Genomic DNA, 17,732 nt, shown 5'->3' on the forward strand with positions numbered 1-17,732 from the left:
ATCAAATCATATCATATTTATTTCTATAGCCCTTCGTACATCAGCTGATATCTCAAAGTGCTGTACAGAAACCCAGCCTAAAACCCCAAACAGCAAGCAATGCAGGTGTAGAAGCACGTGGCTAGGAAAAACTCCCTAGAAAGGCCAAAACCTAGGAAGAAACCTAGAGAGGAACCAGGCTATGTGGGGTGGCCAGTCCTCTTCTGTCTGTGCCGGGTGGAGATTATAACAGAACATGGCCAGGATGTTCAAATGTTCATAAATTACCAGCATGGTCAAATAATAATAAGGCAGAACAGTTGAAACTGCAAGAATTGTCGGGAGCCAGCTGAGTTCATTCTGGAGAACTGAGTGCATGCATTCGGGAGCGAGACAGGCCATGGCTTCGCCACACACCCCTTCCTATCTTCTTGTTGCAACATTTGAAATTATACTCAAGACACATTATCTTAACACATATATTTTAGAAGCTTTTCACTGACAGCCACAACTCAATCAGCTAGACCTATTGCCACGAACACTACCCAAATTGTGGGCTTCCCAAATAGGCGTAGGCCTACACACTTGTGATTTGAAACAACTGTATGTTTTTAAGAGGCTAATGATCTTCTGTGGCTAAGTCATGCTCTCTGGTGAAGTATTTTGAATGTTTTTATTTAGACGGGTAATTATATAATTTGGACAAAGCATGGATTTACTTTAGGGGAAGCCAGCAATCTAACAGAGCACTGTACACCCACCAACTTTCCTTTCCAATTCGCAAGAGGCTGAAACCAGAGATCTGTATACAGTATAATGACGAGATGCTCACATCTCTACCCTAACAATGGGTGTCATTGTCCCACATGCGGGAATGCAGGCGACAAACTTAAGTCTGCATATTATGCCCATAGAAACGCATTGGACTTATTCTAGACAGAATTTGGCGAGAGTGAGCTCTCTCACTTTGCCTCTTCCTCTCTGAACATAGGCAGCTCGTGAGTTTGGGCTCTCAAGTGGCACAGCCGTCTAAGCCACTGCATCTCAGTGCTAGTGGTCTCCCTATAGACACCCTGGTTTGAATCCAGGCTGTATCACAACCGGTCGTGATTGAGAGTCCCATAGGGCGGTGCACAATTGGCCCAGCGTTGTCCGGGTTTGCCATCATTGTAAATAAGAATTTGTTCTTAGCTGACTTGTCTAGTTAAATAAAGGTTAAATAAATAAATAAAATACAATGACAGCCTTCCAAAAGGCAAAAGGCCTCCTGCGGGGACGGGGGTTGGGATTAAAAATGTAATAGAAATAGAGGACAAAACACACATGACGACAAGAGATACACCACAACACTACATAAAGAGAGACCTAAGACAACAACACAGCATGGTAGCAGCACAATATGGTAGCAGCACAAAACCTGGTGCAAACATTATTGGACACAGACAACAGCACAAGGGCAAGAAGGTAGAGACAACAATATATCACGCAAAGCAGCCACAACTGTCAGTAAGTGTCCATGATTGAGTCTTTGAATGAAGAGATGGAGATGACTCCAGTTTGAGTGTTTTTGCAGCCCGTTCCAGTCGCTAGCTGCAGCGAACTGAAAAGAGGAGCGACCCAGGGATGTATGTGCTTTGGGGACCTTTAACAGAATGTGACTGGCAGAACGGGTGTTGTATGTGGAGGATGAGGGCTCCAGTAGGTATCTCAGATACGGGGGTGTGAGGCCTAAGGAGAGAGAGAGTATACAATATTTGCTAATAGCCCAAACTGTTCCAAGGCGGGAGCCAAATTCATAGCAAAAATATCACAATTGCATTCAATTCCTTTCCCCCAGCCATTCTGTGCTATTTTTTGTCAAAGTCCCTTTTAATGAGTCTTGTGTAACTTGTAAACGTTGTAGAGGGGAGGGGAAGGCACATATATGTTACTGAGAGTCTTAACTTTCATTTGGGGGTCATAATAGCTAATGGCCCAAACCGTTCACATGCTAGAGCCAAATTCAAAGGAAGAAAACAAATTCAACATGCCACACTGGCTTTAGAAACCGCTGGGTGCAGAATAAAAACAGCCTGCCCGCCTGTTCCGAGGCATCTGCATGGTCCTAAAGCACATCAGCGCATGTTTTTTTCAACCATCAAAAAAAGGTGGACCAAAGGCATTTGGGGATGCAGCCTCTGAAACCCACCCCTAACGGCGCAGATGAAAAGAACCCCATTTTAATTGAAAATAATATTATCCCCTTTGTCGTTCCATCAACATGCTGCACTGAAAGCTAATTAAACTCCTAAAGTGTTTTTCCTTTCTCTGTAATCAGTCTACATACACACAGATGAGAGAGAATAAAGGAACGGCTGGGCGTCTGTGTGTTTGTCACCTCTTCTTAATCATCTCTGAGTCATTAGGCTCGTTACCGAAAGCGGAGGCCACAGTCACACTGTGTAGTCATGTCATCGCTGATGGTTCAACTATGGTGAGAAGGGAGGGAGGCATCCTATTGTGTAACAATGTGGGAGGGATGGATCCTACTGTGTAACAATGTGGGAGGGATGGATCCTATTGTGTAACAATGTGGGAAGGATGGATCCTATTGTGTAACAATGTGGGAGGGAGGCATCCTATTGTCTAACAATGTGGGAGGGATGGATCCTATTGTGTAACAATGTGGGAAGAATGGATCCTATTGTGTAACAATGTGGGAGGGAGGGATAATATTGTGTAACATTCTCAGAGAAGAAACACTTTGAAGTGGATAGTATCTTCATGCAGGTATCATACAGCATCTCTGACTGTGCATCATTCTGAGGGGCGGAGGGAGACGGGGAGGGACAGAGAGATGAAAGGGAAACAGAAAGCTCCAGGGTAGCAGTGTGGGGAGTGGTATTTTTTGAATTTTCAGTAAACACCTGCTCACATTGCCTTAATGAGTTCTGTAATGGGGCTGACATTTCAATCTGCGACCCCTGTGTATGTGTGCGTGTTTGTGTGTATATGATGCGCGTGCGTTTATGTGTGGCCGTGTTTGTGTCTCCCTGATGTGAACTTAGAGGATCAAGCCCCACAAGTGTTTTTGTGGAAGATTTTAGTCAAGTATTCAACAAGGTTTTTGTTGTTATGCCTTTGTCTGGTTGTTGATGACTCCTGTGTGGATAACAACGTTTTCAGGACGGGTCTAATTGTACCTCTATGGAAACAAAGGATTAACTCAATTTGTTCTTGTCTTAGGCTGGGCTCTGTGTCATTAACATCATTAGCGACTAATGCTACATTATAAACTAAGTAATTCGAGCCTTGAATGCTGATTGACTGAAAGTCGTGGTATATCAGATCATATACCACCGGTATGACAAAACATTTATTTTTACCTCTCCAATTACGTTGGTAACCAGTTTATAATAGCAATAAGGCACCTCTGGGGTTTGTGAAATATTGCCAATTTACCAGGGCTATGGGGTGTATCCAGCCAGGCACGCCACATTGCGTCATGGGTAAGAACAGCCCTTATCCGTGTTATATAGGCCATATACCACACTCCCTCAGGCCTTATTGCTTTAATGACTAATGACTTTAATCTATTGGCCATTTTGTTCTAATCAGGCAGGGAATTAGTGCTCCATTGTGTACCACTAGGGAATTAGTGCTCCATTGTGTACAACTGGGGAGTTAGTGCTCCATTGTGTAGCACTAGGGAATTAGTTCTCCGTTGTGTACCACTAGGGAATTAGTGCTCCATTGAGTACCACTATGGAATTAGTGCTCCATTGTGTACCACTAGGGAATTAGTGCTCCATTGTGTACCACTGGGGAATTAGTGCTCCATTGTGTATCACTAGTGAATTAGTGTTCCATTGTGTACCACTGGGGAATTAGTGCTCCATTGTGTACCACTATGGAATTAGTGCTCCATTGTGTACCACTGGGGAGTTAGTGCTCCATTGTGTACCACTCGGGAATTAGTTCTCCGTTGTGTACCACTGGGGAATTAGTGCTCCATTGTGTACCACTAGGGAATTAGTGCTCCATTGTGTACCACTGGGGAATTAGTGCTCCATTGTGTACCACTGGGGAATTAGTTCTCCATTGTGTACCACATGGGGAATTAGTGCTCCATTGTGTACCACTAGGGAATTAGTGCTCCATTGTGTACCACTGGGGAGTTAGTGCTCCATTGTGTACCACTGGGGAATTAGTGCTCCATTGTGTACCACTAGGGAATTAGTGCTCCATTGTGTACCACTGGGGAATTAGTGCTCCATTGTGTACCACTGGGGAATTAGTTCTCCATTGTGTACCACATGGGGAATTAGTGCTCCATTGTGTACCACTAGGGAATTAGTGCTCCATTGTGTACCACTAGTGAATTAGTGCTCCATTGTGTACCACTGGGGAATTAGTGCTCCATTGTGTACCACTGGGGAATTAGTGCTGCATTGTGTACAACTGGGGAATTAGTGCTCCTTTGTGTACCACTGGGAAATTAGTGCTCCATTGTGTACCACTAGGGAATTAGTGCTCCATTGTGTACCACTGGGCAATTAGTGCTCCATTGTGTACCACTGGGGAATTAGTGCTCCATTGTGTACCACTGGGGAATTAGTGCTCCATTGTGTACCACTAGGGAATTAGTGCTCGATTGTGTACCACTTGGGAATTAGTGCTCCATTGTGTACCACTAGTGAATTAGTGCTCCATTGTGTACCACTGGGGAATTAGTGCTCCATTGTGTACCACTAGGGAATTAGTGCTCCATTGTGCTCCATTGTGTACCACTGGGGAATTAGTGCTCCATTGTGTACCACTGGGGAATTAGTGCTCCATTGTGTACCACTAGGGAATTAGTGCTCCATTGTGTACCACTGGGGAATTAGTGCTCCATTGTGTACCACTAGAGAATTAGTGCTCCATTGTGTACCACTGGGGAATTAGTGCTCCATTGTGTACCACTGGGGAATTAGTACTCCATTGTGTACCCCTGGGGAATTAGTGCTCCATTGTGTACAACTGGGGAATTAGTGCTCCTTTGTGTACCACTTTGGAATTAGTGCTCCATTGTGTACCACTGGGGAATTAGTGCTCCATTGTGTACCACTAGGGAATTAGTGCTCCATTGTGTACCACTGGGGAATTAGTGCTCCATTGTGTACCACTAGGGAATTAGTGCTCCATTGTGTACCACTGGGGAATTAGTGCTCCATTGTGTAGCACTGGGGAATTAGTGCTCCATTGTAAACCATTCATTGTTTAGCAGTGAATCAGAATATATAGAATGTTTATGTGCTATTCTCTGTCAATATTGTCCCCACTGGTTTAGCTGCTGACACCTTATTCTAGGTCCACACATCTTGAATCCGTTTAGGTGGGAAGATTCAAACAGACACAGATGTTGCTCCTAAGTACAAACTGTGTCTAGGAAATAAGACAATACTAACCTTAACCATTGAGACATAAACACACACACACAAAACTGACCTTAGATCGGTGTCAAGATTCTAGACTTAGGGGCAACTTCATGATATGCTATCCTTATGGCTTCTGCTCATCCCGTCCCCATGCTCCTCCCTTCCTCTCTCTCTCTCATCAGTATGTTGAGACCATCAGCAGCAAGCAGAGTGACCTGGACCAGTACACAGCAGAGGGCTACAAGAATGCATTGTCAGAGGAGAGGAGGAGGTACTGTTTCCTGGTGGATAGACAGTGTGCCGTGGCCAAGAACAGCAGCTCCTACCACAGCAAAGTGAGCAAAGTCTGACTTTTCCCTTTTCATCTACATGTCAACAGTTTCTGAAACTCTCCTGGTTAAGATCCGAAGGGAATAGGCAGGGAGCACTGACATTTTTCCACCATACACTGTCTAGAAGGTGCTATCTAGTGACTGAGCAGTGACTGAGCAGTGAGCTGAGAGAGCTGGAGGAAGATAAGAAACGAGAGGAGGGGATGGGGGTGAGGAGGAGAGGAGGGGATGGGGATGAGGGGGGCTGATAGACTGAACAGTGGGATGAGAGAGGAGGAGAGGTGGAGGAGAAGAAAGGTGAGGAGGGGAAGGGGGGGTGAAGGGAGCTGAGACACTGAGCAGTGGGAGGTGGAGGAGAGCAGGATGAGTGAGGAGAAGAGGAGGGGAAGGGGGGGTGAGAGTGCTGAAAGACTGAGCAGTGGAAAGCGAGAGGAGGAGAGGATATGAAGGGAAGGGGTGCAGAGAGAGAGAGAGAGAGAGAGAGAGAGAGAGAGCTTCACCTCACACCCTCTGCCATATCACCAAACCAATACATCCTTCTCTCTCAGCTCCGACAGCTCTTCTACGGTATCTATTGGAGAGAGAGAGTTTGAGATCAAGGGAAAGAAAGAGAGAGAGAGAGAGAGAGTTTGAGATCAAGAGAGAGAGAGAGAGAGAGAGTTTGAGATCAAGGGAAAGAAAGAGAGAGAGAGAGAGATCAAGGGAAAGAAAGAGAGAGAGAGAGAGAGAGAGAGAGAGAGAGAGAGAGAGAGAGAGAGAGAGAGAGAGAGAGAGAGAGAGAGAGAGAGTTTGAGATCAAGGGAAAGAGAGCAGAGAGAGAGAGAGTTTGAGATCAAGGGAAAGAGAGCTGAGAGAGAGAGAGAGAGTTTGAGATCAAGGGAAAGAGAGCAGAGTGAGAGAGAGTTTGAGATCAAGGGAAAGAGGAAGAGAGCAGAGAGAGAGAGTTTGAGATCAAGGGAAAGAGGAAGAGAGCAGAGAGAGAGAGTTTGAGATCAAGGGAAAGAGGAAGAGAAAGAAAGAAAGGAGGGGGAGAGAGAATTAGTTTAGAAGCGATTTCGAAAGACTCAGTGAAAAGGGAAATATGGAGAACGAGAGATTGTATATGAAAAGAAGTTGTAGGGAGACAAAGACAGAGCGATTGAGGGCGTATTGTGTGAGTCACATAGGACGAGTGGGCGAGAGAGGACCCACTCTTCAGACAGGTTCTCCCTCGCTCTCTCTCTCTGTCTTTCTCTCCCTTTCTCTTTCTCTGTCTGTCTCTCTCTCTTTCTCTCGCTCTCTCTCGCTCTCTCTCCCTCTCTCTCTCTCTCTCTCTCTCTCTCTCTCTCTCGTCTACTCTACTCTGTAGAACACTCCAACTTAATATGGTATGGTCGTGCCCTCCATGTATAAGACAGCCATAATGAAGGTGAATGAGTAGGAGCAGGGGAACCGAAACGAGCAGGTTGAAGAAGTGTATTGAGATGAAAGATGAAGAGGCAGACCATCTGCCAGTGGAGTTTATATCATCTCTCTGGCAAGGTGCTCCACGGGCCACACTACCACGCACACAAGACACGGTACATTACCTAGGCAATACTGCCAACTGGGAGCTTAGTCACCTTCTGGCACCGCTATCCGGTCCACCAACATAGAGAGACCAAGGACGAGCACTCTGATTGGTACACAGAATGCAATAAGGAAGACAACAAGGGTAGACATATTTATGTATGCTATGGACAGAGACAAATAGTAACAAAGATTGAAGGATATATTTTTTAAATTTAACCTTTATTTAACTAGACAAGTCAGTTAAGAACAGGTTCTTATTTACAATGACAGCCTACACCGGCCAACCCAGATGACACTGGGCCAAATGTGCGCCGCCCTATGGGACTCCCAATCACTGGGACTCCCAATGATACAGCCTGGAATTGAACCAGGGTCTGTAGTGACACCTCTAGCACTGAGATGCAGTGCATTAGACCACTGCGCCACTCGGGAGATATGTCACTTGGATAAATACTGTCTGACAGTCAAACGAATGTAATTGGTATTTGGTATCAATGGGCACACTCAATGTGCTATTTAGAACCTAAATGTGTTCTTTTGCTGTCCTCATAGGAGAACCCTTTTCAAGAACCCTTTTTGGTTCTAGGTAGAATCATTTTGGTTCAAGTTAGAACTCTTTTGGGTTCCATGTAGAACATTTTCAACATATGGTTCAACATGGAACCCAAAAGGGTTCTACATGGAACACTAAAGGGTTCTCCTATGGGGACAGCCAAAGAAAAAAGGGTTCTAAGAGTGTTCTAAGAGTGTTTAAGTTTATGGAGAAATCTGGCAACCCTGCTGAGTACTACAGCCTGTGTTAAACTCAGAAAGCTTTAACGAGTGGATGTGGGGGTAAAACTGATCAGAGGTAAGCTAGAGCAGGAAACCCAGAGTTGAGGAGAGAGCTGGAGGAAAGGCCTAGAGGCTACAGATGGTGTCGCAGGCTGCCTTGAGTGTTATAATCCTGGGAGGCTGCTGGTGGACAGCTTTGTGCTGAAACGGCTGCTTCAGCTCCACAGCCAATAGATACAATAGAAGAGCTGTCAGAGCCGAGAGAGAAGGATGTCTTGGTTTGGTGATATGGCAGAGGGTGTGAAGTGAAGCTCTCTCTCTCATTCTCTCTCTATCTCTCTCTCTCTCTCTTCTCCTTCTCCCTCTCTTTCTCTCCTCTCTCTCGCTCTTTCTCTCTCTCGCTCTCTCTCTCCTCTCTCTCTCTCTTTCTCTCTGGGATGTGATAATGTTCAATCAGTGAACCTTTCACAGTATAACGATTTGTTTAACAGTTTCTCCTGATCTTTATAACCCTATAGTCTTCTGAAAAATCTCATTTTTTACACATATACCTCACATCACTTACCTTTTGAGTGGGTTCAAAGGAACACCTTGTTAATCACTCCTCTTCCATCACCAGAACATCTCTATATTCACCTATCTCACCCCGACACAATGTCTCACCTTTCACCTGTCTCACCTTTCTCTCCCTTTGTTTTTATTTACCACTCTTCTCCAGGGTAAGGACCTTCTAGCCCAAAAGATCCCAGCATGGCAGCAGGCGTGTGCTGACCCTACCAAGCTGCCTGACCGTGCCATGCTCCTGGCTCAGCAGATGACCTCTACAGGGGGTACCCTGGCGTCCGGCTCCCACACTCACCACGGCTCCAAGGGCAACCTGCTCATCTCTGACCCAATCCCCGGGGCCAAGCCTCTGCCTGTACCCCCCGAGCTGGCTGCACTAATGGCCCAACAGGTGGGTCACTGTTACTAAGATGTTACTGTGCTATTACTATGGTACAGCTACAGATGTAGGATCTATTTTGATCATTGATAAGGTTCCTGCACAGCAGGAAATGCAAACTTGAAGAGTATTCAAGGTTTAAAGGGGATTCTAAAGTGTGTCATTTCCACTTTAAAATGACAGACTTGGTTTGCCCTAATGAAAAATGTATCAACCCCTACAAGAATTTTCCAGTCATTATATTTCACATAATAATTCACATTTCCTGTTGCTGCAGGATTATTTTCCTGCTGTAACAAAGTGGCTGAAATGAAGATCCTACATCTACATAGAGCTGCTATGGTTTTTCAGCCCTATTGGTGTGGAGAAACATTCAGCTAATCGAGTGCCACAGGCATCAATTGTTGCTCATCATCACTAATTGTGTTTTTGATTATGAAGCTTTGAAGAGCTTTGTGTAAGTGCCTGTGTTTGTGGACGAACCTCTGTAACAGTGTGTTGCATCAGTGATTGAGTGGGTATTCTTGAGTCTTGAAGCACACAGCAGGTTTGTGGGCTGCAGCTCTAATGACGAACCTTAATTAAATTAACACCACCAGCTATTCTGTCAGCTAGGTCATTCAAGATTGAGGTCGAAATTGGACGACTGTCCATGTCCTGAGGACATCGGGAAATGCCTTCCAAACTGTCCACTAGGGGCAACAGTGAGCACTATTACCATCCAGTAGACTAGGGTTGTGGATGGGCGTAATCCCATGACTCTGGATCACTTTCTTACGTGTTCGATACCAGTAGTGGACAATGTTTTTTTATTTTTGGTTTTATCCCTATCCCAAACCTTAACCCTTTTCTTAACCCTTTGTAATGAGTGCCCGAAAGTAATGTTTTAAACCTATCCCAAACCTTGCAAAACTGAAAGGGAAAACCACCACATTTAACCATGGCAAGGTGACTGGGATTATGGCTGAATAGAAACACTGTAGTTATTCCCTACATAAGACAAACAGGCACAATGTCAGTACAGAGACGTATGTGTCAGGGTCTACAGACAATCACGGACTAGAAAGGGAAAACCAGCCACGTAGCGCACAACGACGTCTTGCTCCCGGACAAGCTAAACACCTTCGCCCACTTTGTGGATAACACAGTGCCACCGACGCTGCCCACTACCAAGGACTGTGGGCTCTCCTTCACCGTGGCCGACGTAAGACATTTAACCTCTTGAAGCTAGGGGGCACTACTTTTATTTTTGGAAATAACATTCCCAAAGTAAACGGCCTATTTCTCAGGACCAGATGCTAGAATATGCATATAATTGACAGCTTAGGATAGAAAACACTAAAGTTTCCAAAACTGTAAAAATATTGTCTGTGAGTATAACAGAACTGATATTTCAGGCGAAAGCCTGAGAACAATCCAATCAGGAAGTGACTCTTATTTTGAAAGCTCTGTGTTCCTATGCATCCCTATTGACCATTGAAAGGGATATCAACCAGATTCCTTTTTCTGTGGCTTTCCTAAGGTGTCTACAGTATATTTTATTCAGCTTGGTTCACTTGTATTCTTCATACTATAAAATAATGCACGGGATTCTAAGCAAATCTTGTCTGCTAACTATGAAATAACACATATGGAATCATGTAGTAACCAAAAAAGTGTTAAACAAATCAAAATATATTTTACATTTGAGATTCTTCAAAGTAGCCACCATTTGCCTCGATGACAGCTTTGCACACTCTTGGCATTCTCTCAACTTGCTTCATGAGGAATGCTTTTCCAACAGTCTTGAAGGAGTTCCCACATAGGCTGAGCCCTTGTTGGCTGCTTTTCCTTCACTCTGTGGTCCAATTCATCCCAAACCATCTCAATTGGGTTGAGGTCAGATGATTGTGGAGGCCAGGTCATCTGATACAGCCCTCCATCACTCTCCTTGGTCAAATAGCCCTTACACAGCCTGGAGGTGTGTTTTGGATCATTGTCCTGTTGAAAAACAAATGATAGTGGGACTAAGCGCAAACCAGATGGGATGGTGTATTGCCTCAGATTGCTGTGGTAGCCATGCTGGTTAAGTGTGCCTTGAATTCTAAATAAATCACTGACAGTGTCACCAGCAAAGCACCATCACACCACCTCCTCCATGCTTCACGGTGGGAACCACACATGCAGTGATCATCCGTTCACCTACTTTACATCTCATAAAGATTTTCGGTTGGAACCAAAAATGTCAAATTTGAACTCATCAGATCAAAGGACAGACAGATTTCCACCGGTCTAATGTCCATTGCTCATGTTTGTTGGCCCAAGCAAGTCTCTTCTTATTATTGGTGTCTTTTAGTAGTGGTTTCTTTGCATCAATTCGACCTTGAAAACCTGTTCACACTGTTCACACAGTCTCCTCTGAACAGTTGATGTTGAGATGTGTCCGTTACTTGAACTCTGTGAAGCATTTATTTGAGCTGTAATTTCTAAGGCTGGTAATTCCAATTAACTTATCCTGTGCAGCAGAGGTAACTCTGGGTCTTCCTTTCCTGTGGCGGTCCTCATGAGAGCCAGTTTCATCATAGCACTTGATGGTTTTTGCAACTGCACTTGAAGAAACCTTCAAAGTTCTTGACATTTTGGGAATTGACTGACCTTCATGTCTTGAAGTTATGATGGACTGTTGTTTCTCTTTGCTTATTTGAGCTGTTCTTCATATCGACTCGGCCATAATATGGACTTGGTCTTTTACCAAACAGGACTATCTTCTGGATACCACCCCTACCTTGTCACAACACAACTGATTGGCTCAAACACATTAAGCATGTTAACCCTCACAAGGCTGCTGGCTCAGACAGCATCCCTAGCCGCGTCCTCAGAGCATGCGCAGACCAGCTGGCTGGAGTGTTTACGGACATATTCAATCTCTCCCTATCCCAATCTGCTGTCCCCACTTGCTTTCAAGATGTCCACAATTGTTCCTGTACCCAAGAAAGCAAAGGTAACTGAACTAAATTACTATCTCCCCGTAGCACTCACTTCTGTCATCATGAAGTGCTTTGAGAGGCTAATTAAGGATTATATCACCTCTAACTTACCTGATACCCTAGGTCAGGGATGGGCAATTCCAGTCCTCAAGGGCCTGATTGGTGTCACAGTTTTGTCCCAGCTCCAGGTAACACACCCGACTCCAATAATAAACTAATCATGATCTTTGAAATTTGATTAATCAGCTGTGTTTGCTAGAGATAGAGAAAAAGTGTGACACCAAATCAGGCCCTCGAGGACTGGAGTTGCCCACCCCTGCCCTAAACCCACTTAAACGTTCTTACCGCCCCAATAGATCCACAGACGATGCCATCGCACTGCACACTGCCCTATCCCATCTGGACAAGAGGAATACCTATGTAAGAATGCTATTCATTAACTATAGCTCAGCATTCAACACCATAGTACCCTCCAAGCTCATCATTATGTTCGGGGACCTGGGTCTGAACCCCGACCTGTGAAACTAGGTCCTGGACTGCCTGACGGGCTGCGCCCAAGTGGTGAAGGTAGGACACAACACCTTCACTTCGCTGATCCGCAACACAGGGGCCCCACAAGTGTACGTGCTCAGCCCCCTCCTGTACTCCCTGTTCACCCATGACTGCGTGGCCACACACGCCTCCAACTCAATCATCAAGTTTGCAGATGACACAACAGTAGTGGGCCTGATTACCAACAATGACGAGACAGCCTACAGGGAGGAGGTGAGGCCCCTGGGAGAGTGGTGCCAGGAAATAACCTCTCACTCAACGTCAACAAAATAAAGTATCTGATTGTTGACTACAGGAAACTGCAGAGGGAGCAGGCCCCTATCCATATCGATGGGACCGCAGTGAAGGTGAAAAGCTTCAAGTCCCTCATCGTACACATCACTGACGATCTGAAATGGTCAACCCACACAGACATTGTGGTGAAGAAGGCACAACAGCACCTCTTCATCCTCAAGAGGCTGAAAAAAAATGTGGCTTGGCCCCTAAAACCCTCACAAACTTCTACAGATGCACAATTGAGAGCATCCTGTGAGGCTGTATCACCGCCTGGTACGGCAACTGCATTGCCCGCAACCACAGTGTTCTCCAGAGGGTGGTGCAGTCTGAACAACGCATTAGTGGGGGCAAACTACCTGCCATCCAGGACACCTACAGCACCTGTTGTCACAGGAAGGCCGAAAAATATCATCAAGGACATCAACCACCTGAGCCACGGCCTGTTCATCTCGCTATCATCCAGAGGGCGAGGTCAGTACAGGTGCATCAAAGCTGGGACTGAGAGACAGAAGCTGTTTTTCAATCTTAAGGCCATCAGACTGTTAAATAGCCATCACTAGCCAGCTTCCACCTGGTTACGCAAGCCTGAACCTTACAGGCTGCTGCTGTAACGGTTTTCTTGAGTCGAAGGAGAGGCGGACCAAAACGCAGAGTGGTTATTATTCATGGTTCTTTAATCAAGAAACTATACATGAATAGACTAACAAAACAAGAAATGTGAAAAACCAAACCAGCCCTATCTGGTGCAAACACAGAGACAGGAACAATCACCCACAAAAATCCAACACCAAACAGGCTACCTAAATATGGTTCCCAATCAGAGACAATGACTAACACCTGCCTCTGATTGAGAACCATATCAGGCCAAACATAGAAATAGATAAACTAGACATGTAACATAGAATGCCCACTCAGATCACACCCTGACCAAACAAAACATAGAAACATACAAAGCAAACTATGGTCAGGGTGTGACAGCTGCCCTATATAGATAGACTTGGAATCACTGACCACTTTAATAAAGGAACACTTGTCACTTTAATAATGGACATTAGTCACTTTAATAATGTTTACATACTGCTTTACTTATCTCATATGTACATACTGTATTATATTCTACTGTATTTTAGTCAATGCCACTCTGACATTGCTCAATATAATATTTATATATTTCTTAATTCCACTGTTTTACTTATAGCTTTGAGTGTATTGTTGTGAACCGTTTTAGATACTACTGCACTGTTAGATGCTACTGCACTGTTGGAGCTAGGAACACAAGCATTTCGCTACACCCGCAATAACATCGGCTAAATATGTGTATGTGATTTGATTAGTACCTTAACCCTTTGTAATGAGTGACTGAATGTAATGTTTTAACTCTATCCCAAACCTTAACCCTTACCTTAACCATGTGTAATGAGTGACTAACCCCTTAACCCTTAACTTCTAAATTTGATATTTGGAGCAACTTCGAAATTTGACGTTTGGAGAACGTGGCTGAACGTCTAATTCTGCTGTGAGACTGTGAGAGCTTGTTGAGTCTGTTGCCTAGCGATGCCCCAGGATGTTGGGATTCCATTACGGAATCTCTCAGAGCTTCTCCTTCAGAACACAGAACCCCTTTGACACACACACACGCACACACACACACACACACACACACACACACACACACACACACACACACACACACACACACACACACACACGCACACACACACACACACACACACACACACACACACACACACACACACACACACACAAACAAACATTTGCTGATGCAAATAAAGTTGTTAGTGCTGCATGCTAATTAAAATGTTGCCAGTAGGAAGAAACAGAAACATGTTCCTTGGAGCTGTTGGGCCATGGTTCTTTCACACCCTGCCTCTTCTCCAGTCTTCTGTCTTATTATAATTATTATCATTGTTGTGTTTATGTGTGTGTGCATGCATGCCTGCGTGTGTGTGTGTGTGTGTGTGTGTGTGTGTGTGTGTGTGTGTGTGTGTGTGTGTGTGTGTGTGTGTGTGTGTGTGTGTGTGTGTGTGTGTGTGTGTGTGTGTGTGTGGTGTGTGGTACAGTAATACACTACATGACCAAAAGTATGTGGACACCTGCTCGTCTAACATCTCATTCCAAAATCATGGGCATTAATATAGAGTTGGTCCCCCCTTTGCGGCTATAATAGCCTCCACTCTTCTGGGAAGGATTTCCACTAGATGTTGGAACATTGCTTCGGGGACTTCCATTCAGCTATCTGTGAGCTGTTGGACAATTAGGCCTGGCTCGCAGTCTGCCTTCCAATTCATCCCAAAGGTGTTTGATGGGGTTGAGGTCAGGGCTCTGTGCAGGCCAGTCAAGTTCTTCCAAACCGATCCTGACAAACCATTTCTGAATGGACCTCGCTTTGTGCATGGGGGCATTGTCATGCTGAAACAGGAAAGGTCCTTCCCCAAACTGTTGCCACAAAGTTGGAAGCACAGAATTGTCCAGAATGTCATTGTATGATGTAGCTTTAACTTAGGTGCCTAGCTCGAACCAAAAACAGCCCCGGTCCTCTGACAGTTGATGTTGAGATGTGTCTGTTACTTGAACTCTGTGAAGCATTTATTTGAGCTGAAATTTCTGATGCTGGTAACTCTATTGAACTTATCCTCTGCAGCAGAGTTAACTCTGGGTCTTCCTCATGAGAGCCAGTTTCATCATAGCGGTTGATGTTTTTTGCGACTACATTTTCCGTATTGACTGACTTTCATGTCTTAAATTAATAATGGACTGTCATTTCTCTTTGCTTATTAGAGCTGTTCTTGACTTGGTCTTTTACCAAATAGGGTTATCTTCTGTATACCACCCTCTTCCTTGTCACAACACAAATGATTCTCTGAAACGCATTAAGAAGGAAAGAAATTCCACAAATTCACTTTTAACAAGGCGCACCTGTTAATTGAAATGCATTCCAGGTGACTACCTCATGAAGCTGGTTCAATTAAAATCAAATCAAATGTATTTATATAGCCCTTTTTACATCAGCTGATATATCAAAGTGCTGTACAGAAACCCAGCCTAAACCCCCAAACAGCATGCAATGCAGGTGTAGAAGCACGATGGCTAGGAATAACTCCCTAGAAAGGCCAAAACCTAGGAAGAAACCTAGAGAGGAACCAGGCTATGAGGGGTGGCCAGTCCTCTTCTGGCTGTGCCGGGTGGGGATTATAACAGAACATGGCCAAGATGTTCAAATGTTCATAAATGACCAGCATGGTCAAATAATAATAATCACAGTAGTTGTCGAGGGTGCAACAAGTCAGCACCTCAGGAGTAAATGTCATTTGGCTTGGTTGAGAGAATGCCAAGAGTGTGCAAAGCTATCATCAAGGCAAAGGGTGGCTACTTTGAAGAATATATTTAGATTTGTTTAACATTTTTTTGGTTACTACATGATTACATATGTGTTATTTCATAGTTTTGATATCTTCACTATTATTCTACAATGTTTCCAATCAGGAAGTGTAAAAAGACAGACTGAGTGGGCAGGTAGCTCACCTTGACTGACAGTTCTTTGAAACACCTACATCAGGCAACATGGGCACAGTGTTGCAGTGAGATCATCTCAATCAAATTTGCTTATACGTAAAACAACTCAAACCACATTGAAATTGCATGCAACATCCAATCCTTTCATACATCACATCATGGTTTCACAAATGATTTGTTTATCCAACAGTTTGGTTATTGTAACAGCATCAATGTAGACAAAATGTTGGCTGTACAATTTAGCTAGGTAAATTCCCTAATTCCCTAATTCCTAATTGAATTGTCAGCGCTGTTTAATCTTGCACAATTTCAGTTGAAATTAGACAGGGTGAGTTCTGGGTACAGTTCATAATATATAGACCCAAGTGTGAGGTTGAATTGAACACATACGAGCAGGGACGGGACAATAAGTAGACCAGAGCCAGCTGTTCCCTCTCTCATGTGAGCATGTCAGAGATTATGGAGGAACTGTGAGCATGCCAGAGATTAGGAAGAAACCGTGAGCATGCCAGAGATTATGGAGGAACCGTGAGCTCACACAGGAAAGCATGCACAAGCGAAAGAGGGAACAGCCTCTTACACAGACAGGAACCTTGTAAAAATATGATATGGTAAATGGCTTAAAGTAGTTCATCTTAATTTATCCACCATCTTTGCTTAACAAATCAACACATGCTTTCCTTCCTTCCTTCCTCCCTACCTCCTTCCCTTCAGCGTCTAATGGGACCAGGAGGAGTGGACGGAGGGATGCCCATAATGAACGGAACGGCAGGGGCGCATGGAGGAGCAGGAGGGGGAGGAGTGGAGGACTACCAACACTGGATGGAGGGGAAGATGGCCCAAGCCCAGGCTCAGGCCCTACAGGCTCAGGCCCTACAGTCCCAGGTGGCTAAGGCCTCCTCCCAGCACCACTCCCAGCCCCACAGACAGGGCAGCGAGGTCTACTCCAACACCCTACCCGTACGCAAGAACGCCCCCGCCAAGAGCAACACCACCATGGGTAAGGAGGACCAGGATAGCGGAGCTCCATAAACATTTTGAGAGGCCCTCAAAGTTGGGCACCGGAAACACATGTACAGTAGCTACACTGTAACAAATTGATGAAAATGTTTTTCTAAAATCTTACAGTTGGCTACTGCAATTCAATATTACAGTACAGTACTATAAAAACCAATGCATTATGGGGGCTCAATGGCATTCCGCAATATAGGCAGTCAAGTTAGAATATTACAGAATACATCACTAGTGTACTTTTAGGAATTTAGCCACAGTCACAAAGACCTTGGTGACAGAACTGCTTGTTTGTGACCTTCAATAATTAGATATACACTCCATGTGGTCAAGGAGCAAATTTTGTGCAGTGTGTGCTGCTCTTGTTCCCTCCATCTACTTTTAATGGCTCCTATCCCACCTTTTATCACAGTGT

General features: G+C 44.6%; 1 protein-coding gene across 5 annotated transcripts in view; it reads left to right on the forward strand.

Moving 5' to 3' along the window:
- Window positions 1-17,732, forward strand: part of LOC139381725 (BAR/IMD domain containing adaptor protein 2b) — a 151,479-nt gene that overhangs the window by 110,211 nt on the left and 23,536 nt on the right. For all 5 annotated transcript variants that reach the window (XM_071125451.1, XM_071125454.1, XM_071125452.1 and 2 more), the window contains 3 exons: window positions 5,561-5,713; window positions 8,754-8,990; window positions 17,021-17,306. In XM_071125451.1, coding sequence (XP_070981552.1) covers window positions 5,561-5,713; window positions 8,754-8,990; window positions 17,021-17,306 — 676 coding nt within the window. The remainder of the gene's footprint in view (window positions 1-5,560; window positions 5,714-8,753; window positions 8,991-17,020; window positions 17,307-17,732) is intronic.

The sequence above is a fragment of the Oncorhynchus clarkii genome, chromosome 23 (assembly GCF_045791955.1).
Source record: "Oncorhynchus clarkii lewisi isolate Uvic-CL-2024 chromosome 23, UVic_Ocla_1.0, whole genome shotgun sequence".
NCBI lineage: Eukaryota > Metazoa > Chordata > Actinopteri > Salmoniformes > Salmonidae > Oncorhynchus > Oncorhynchus clarkii.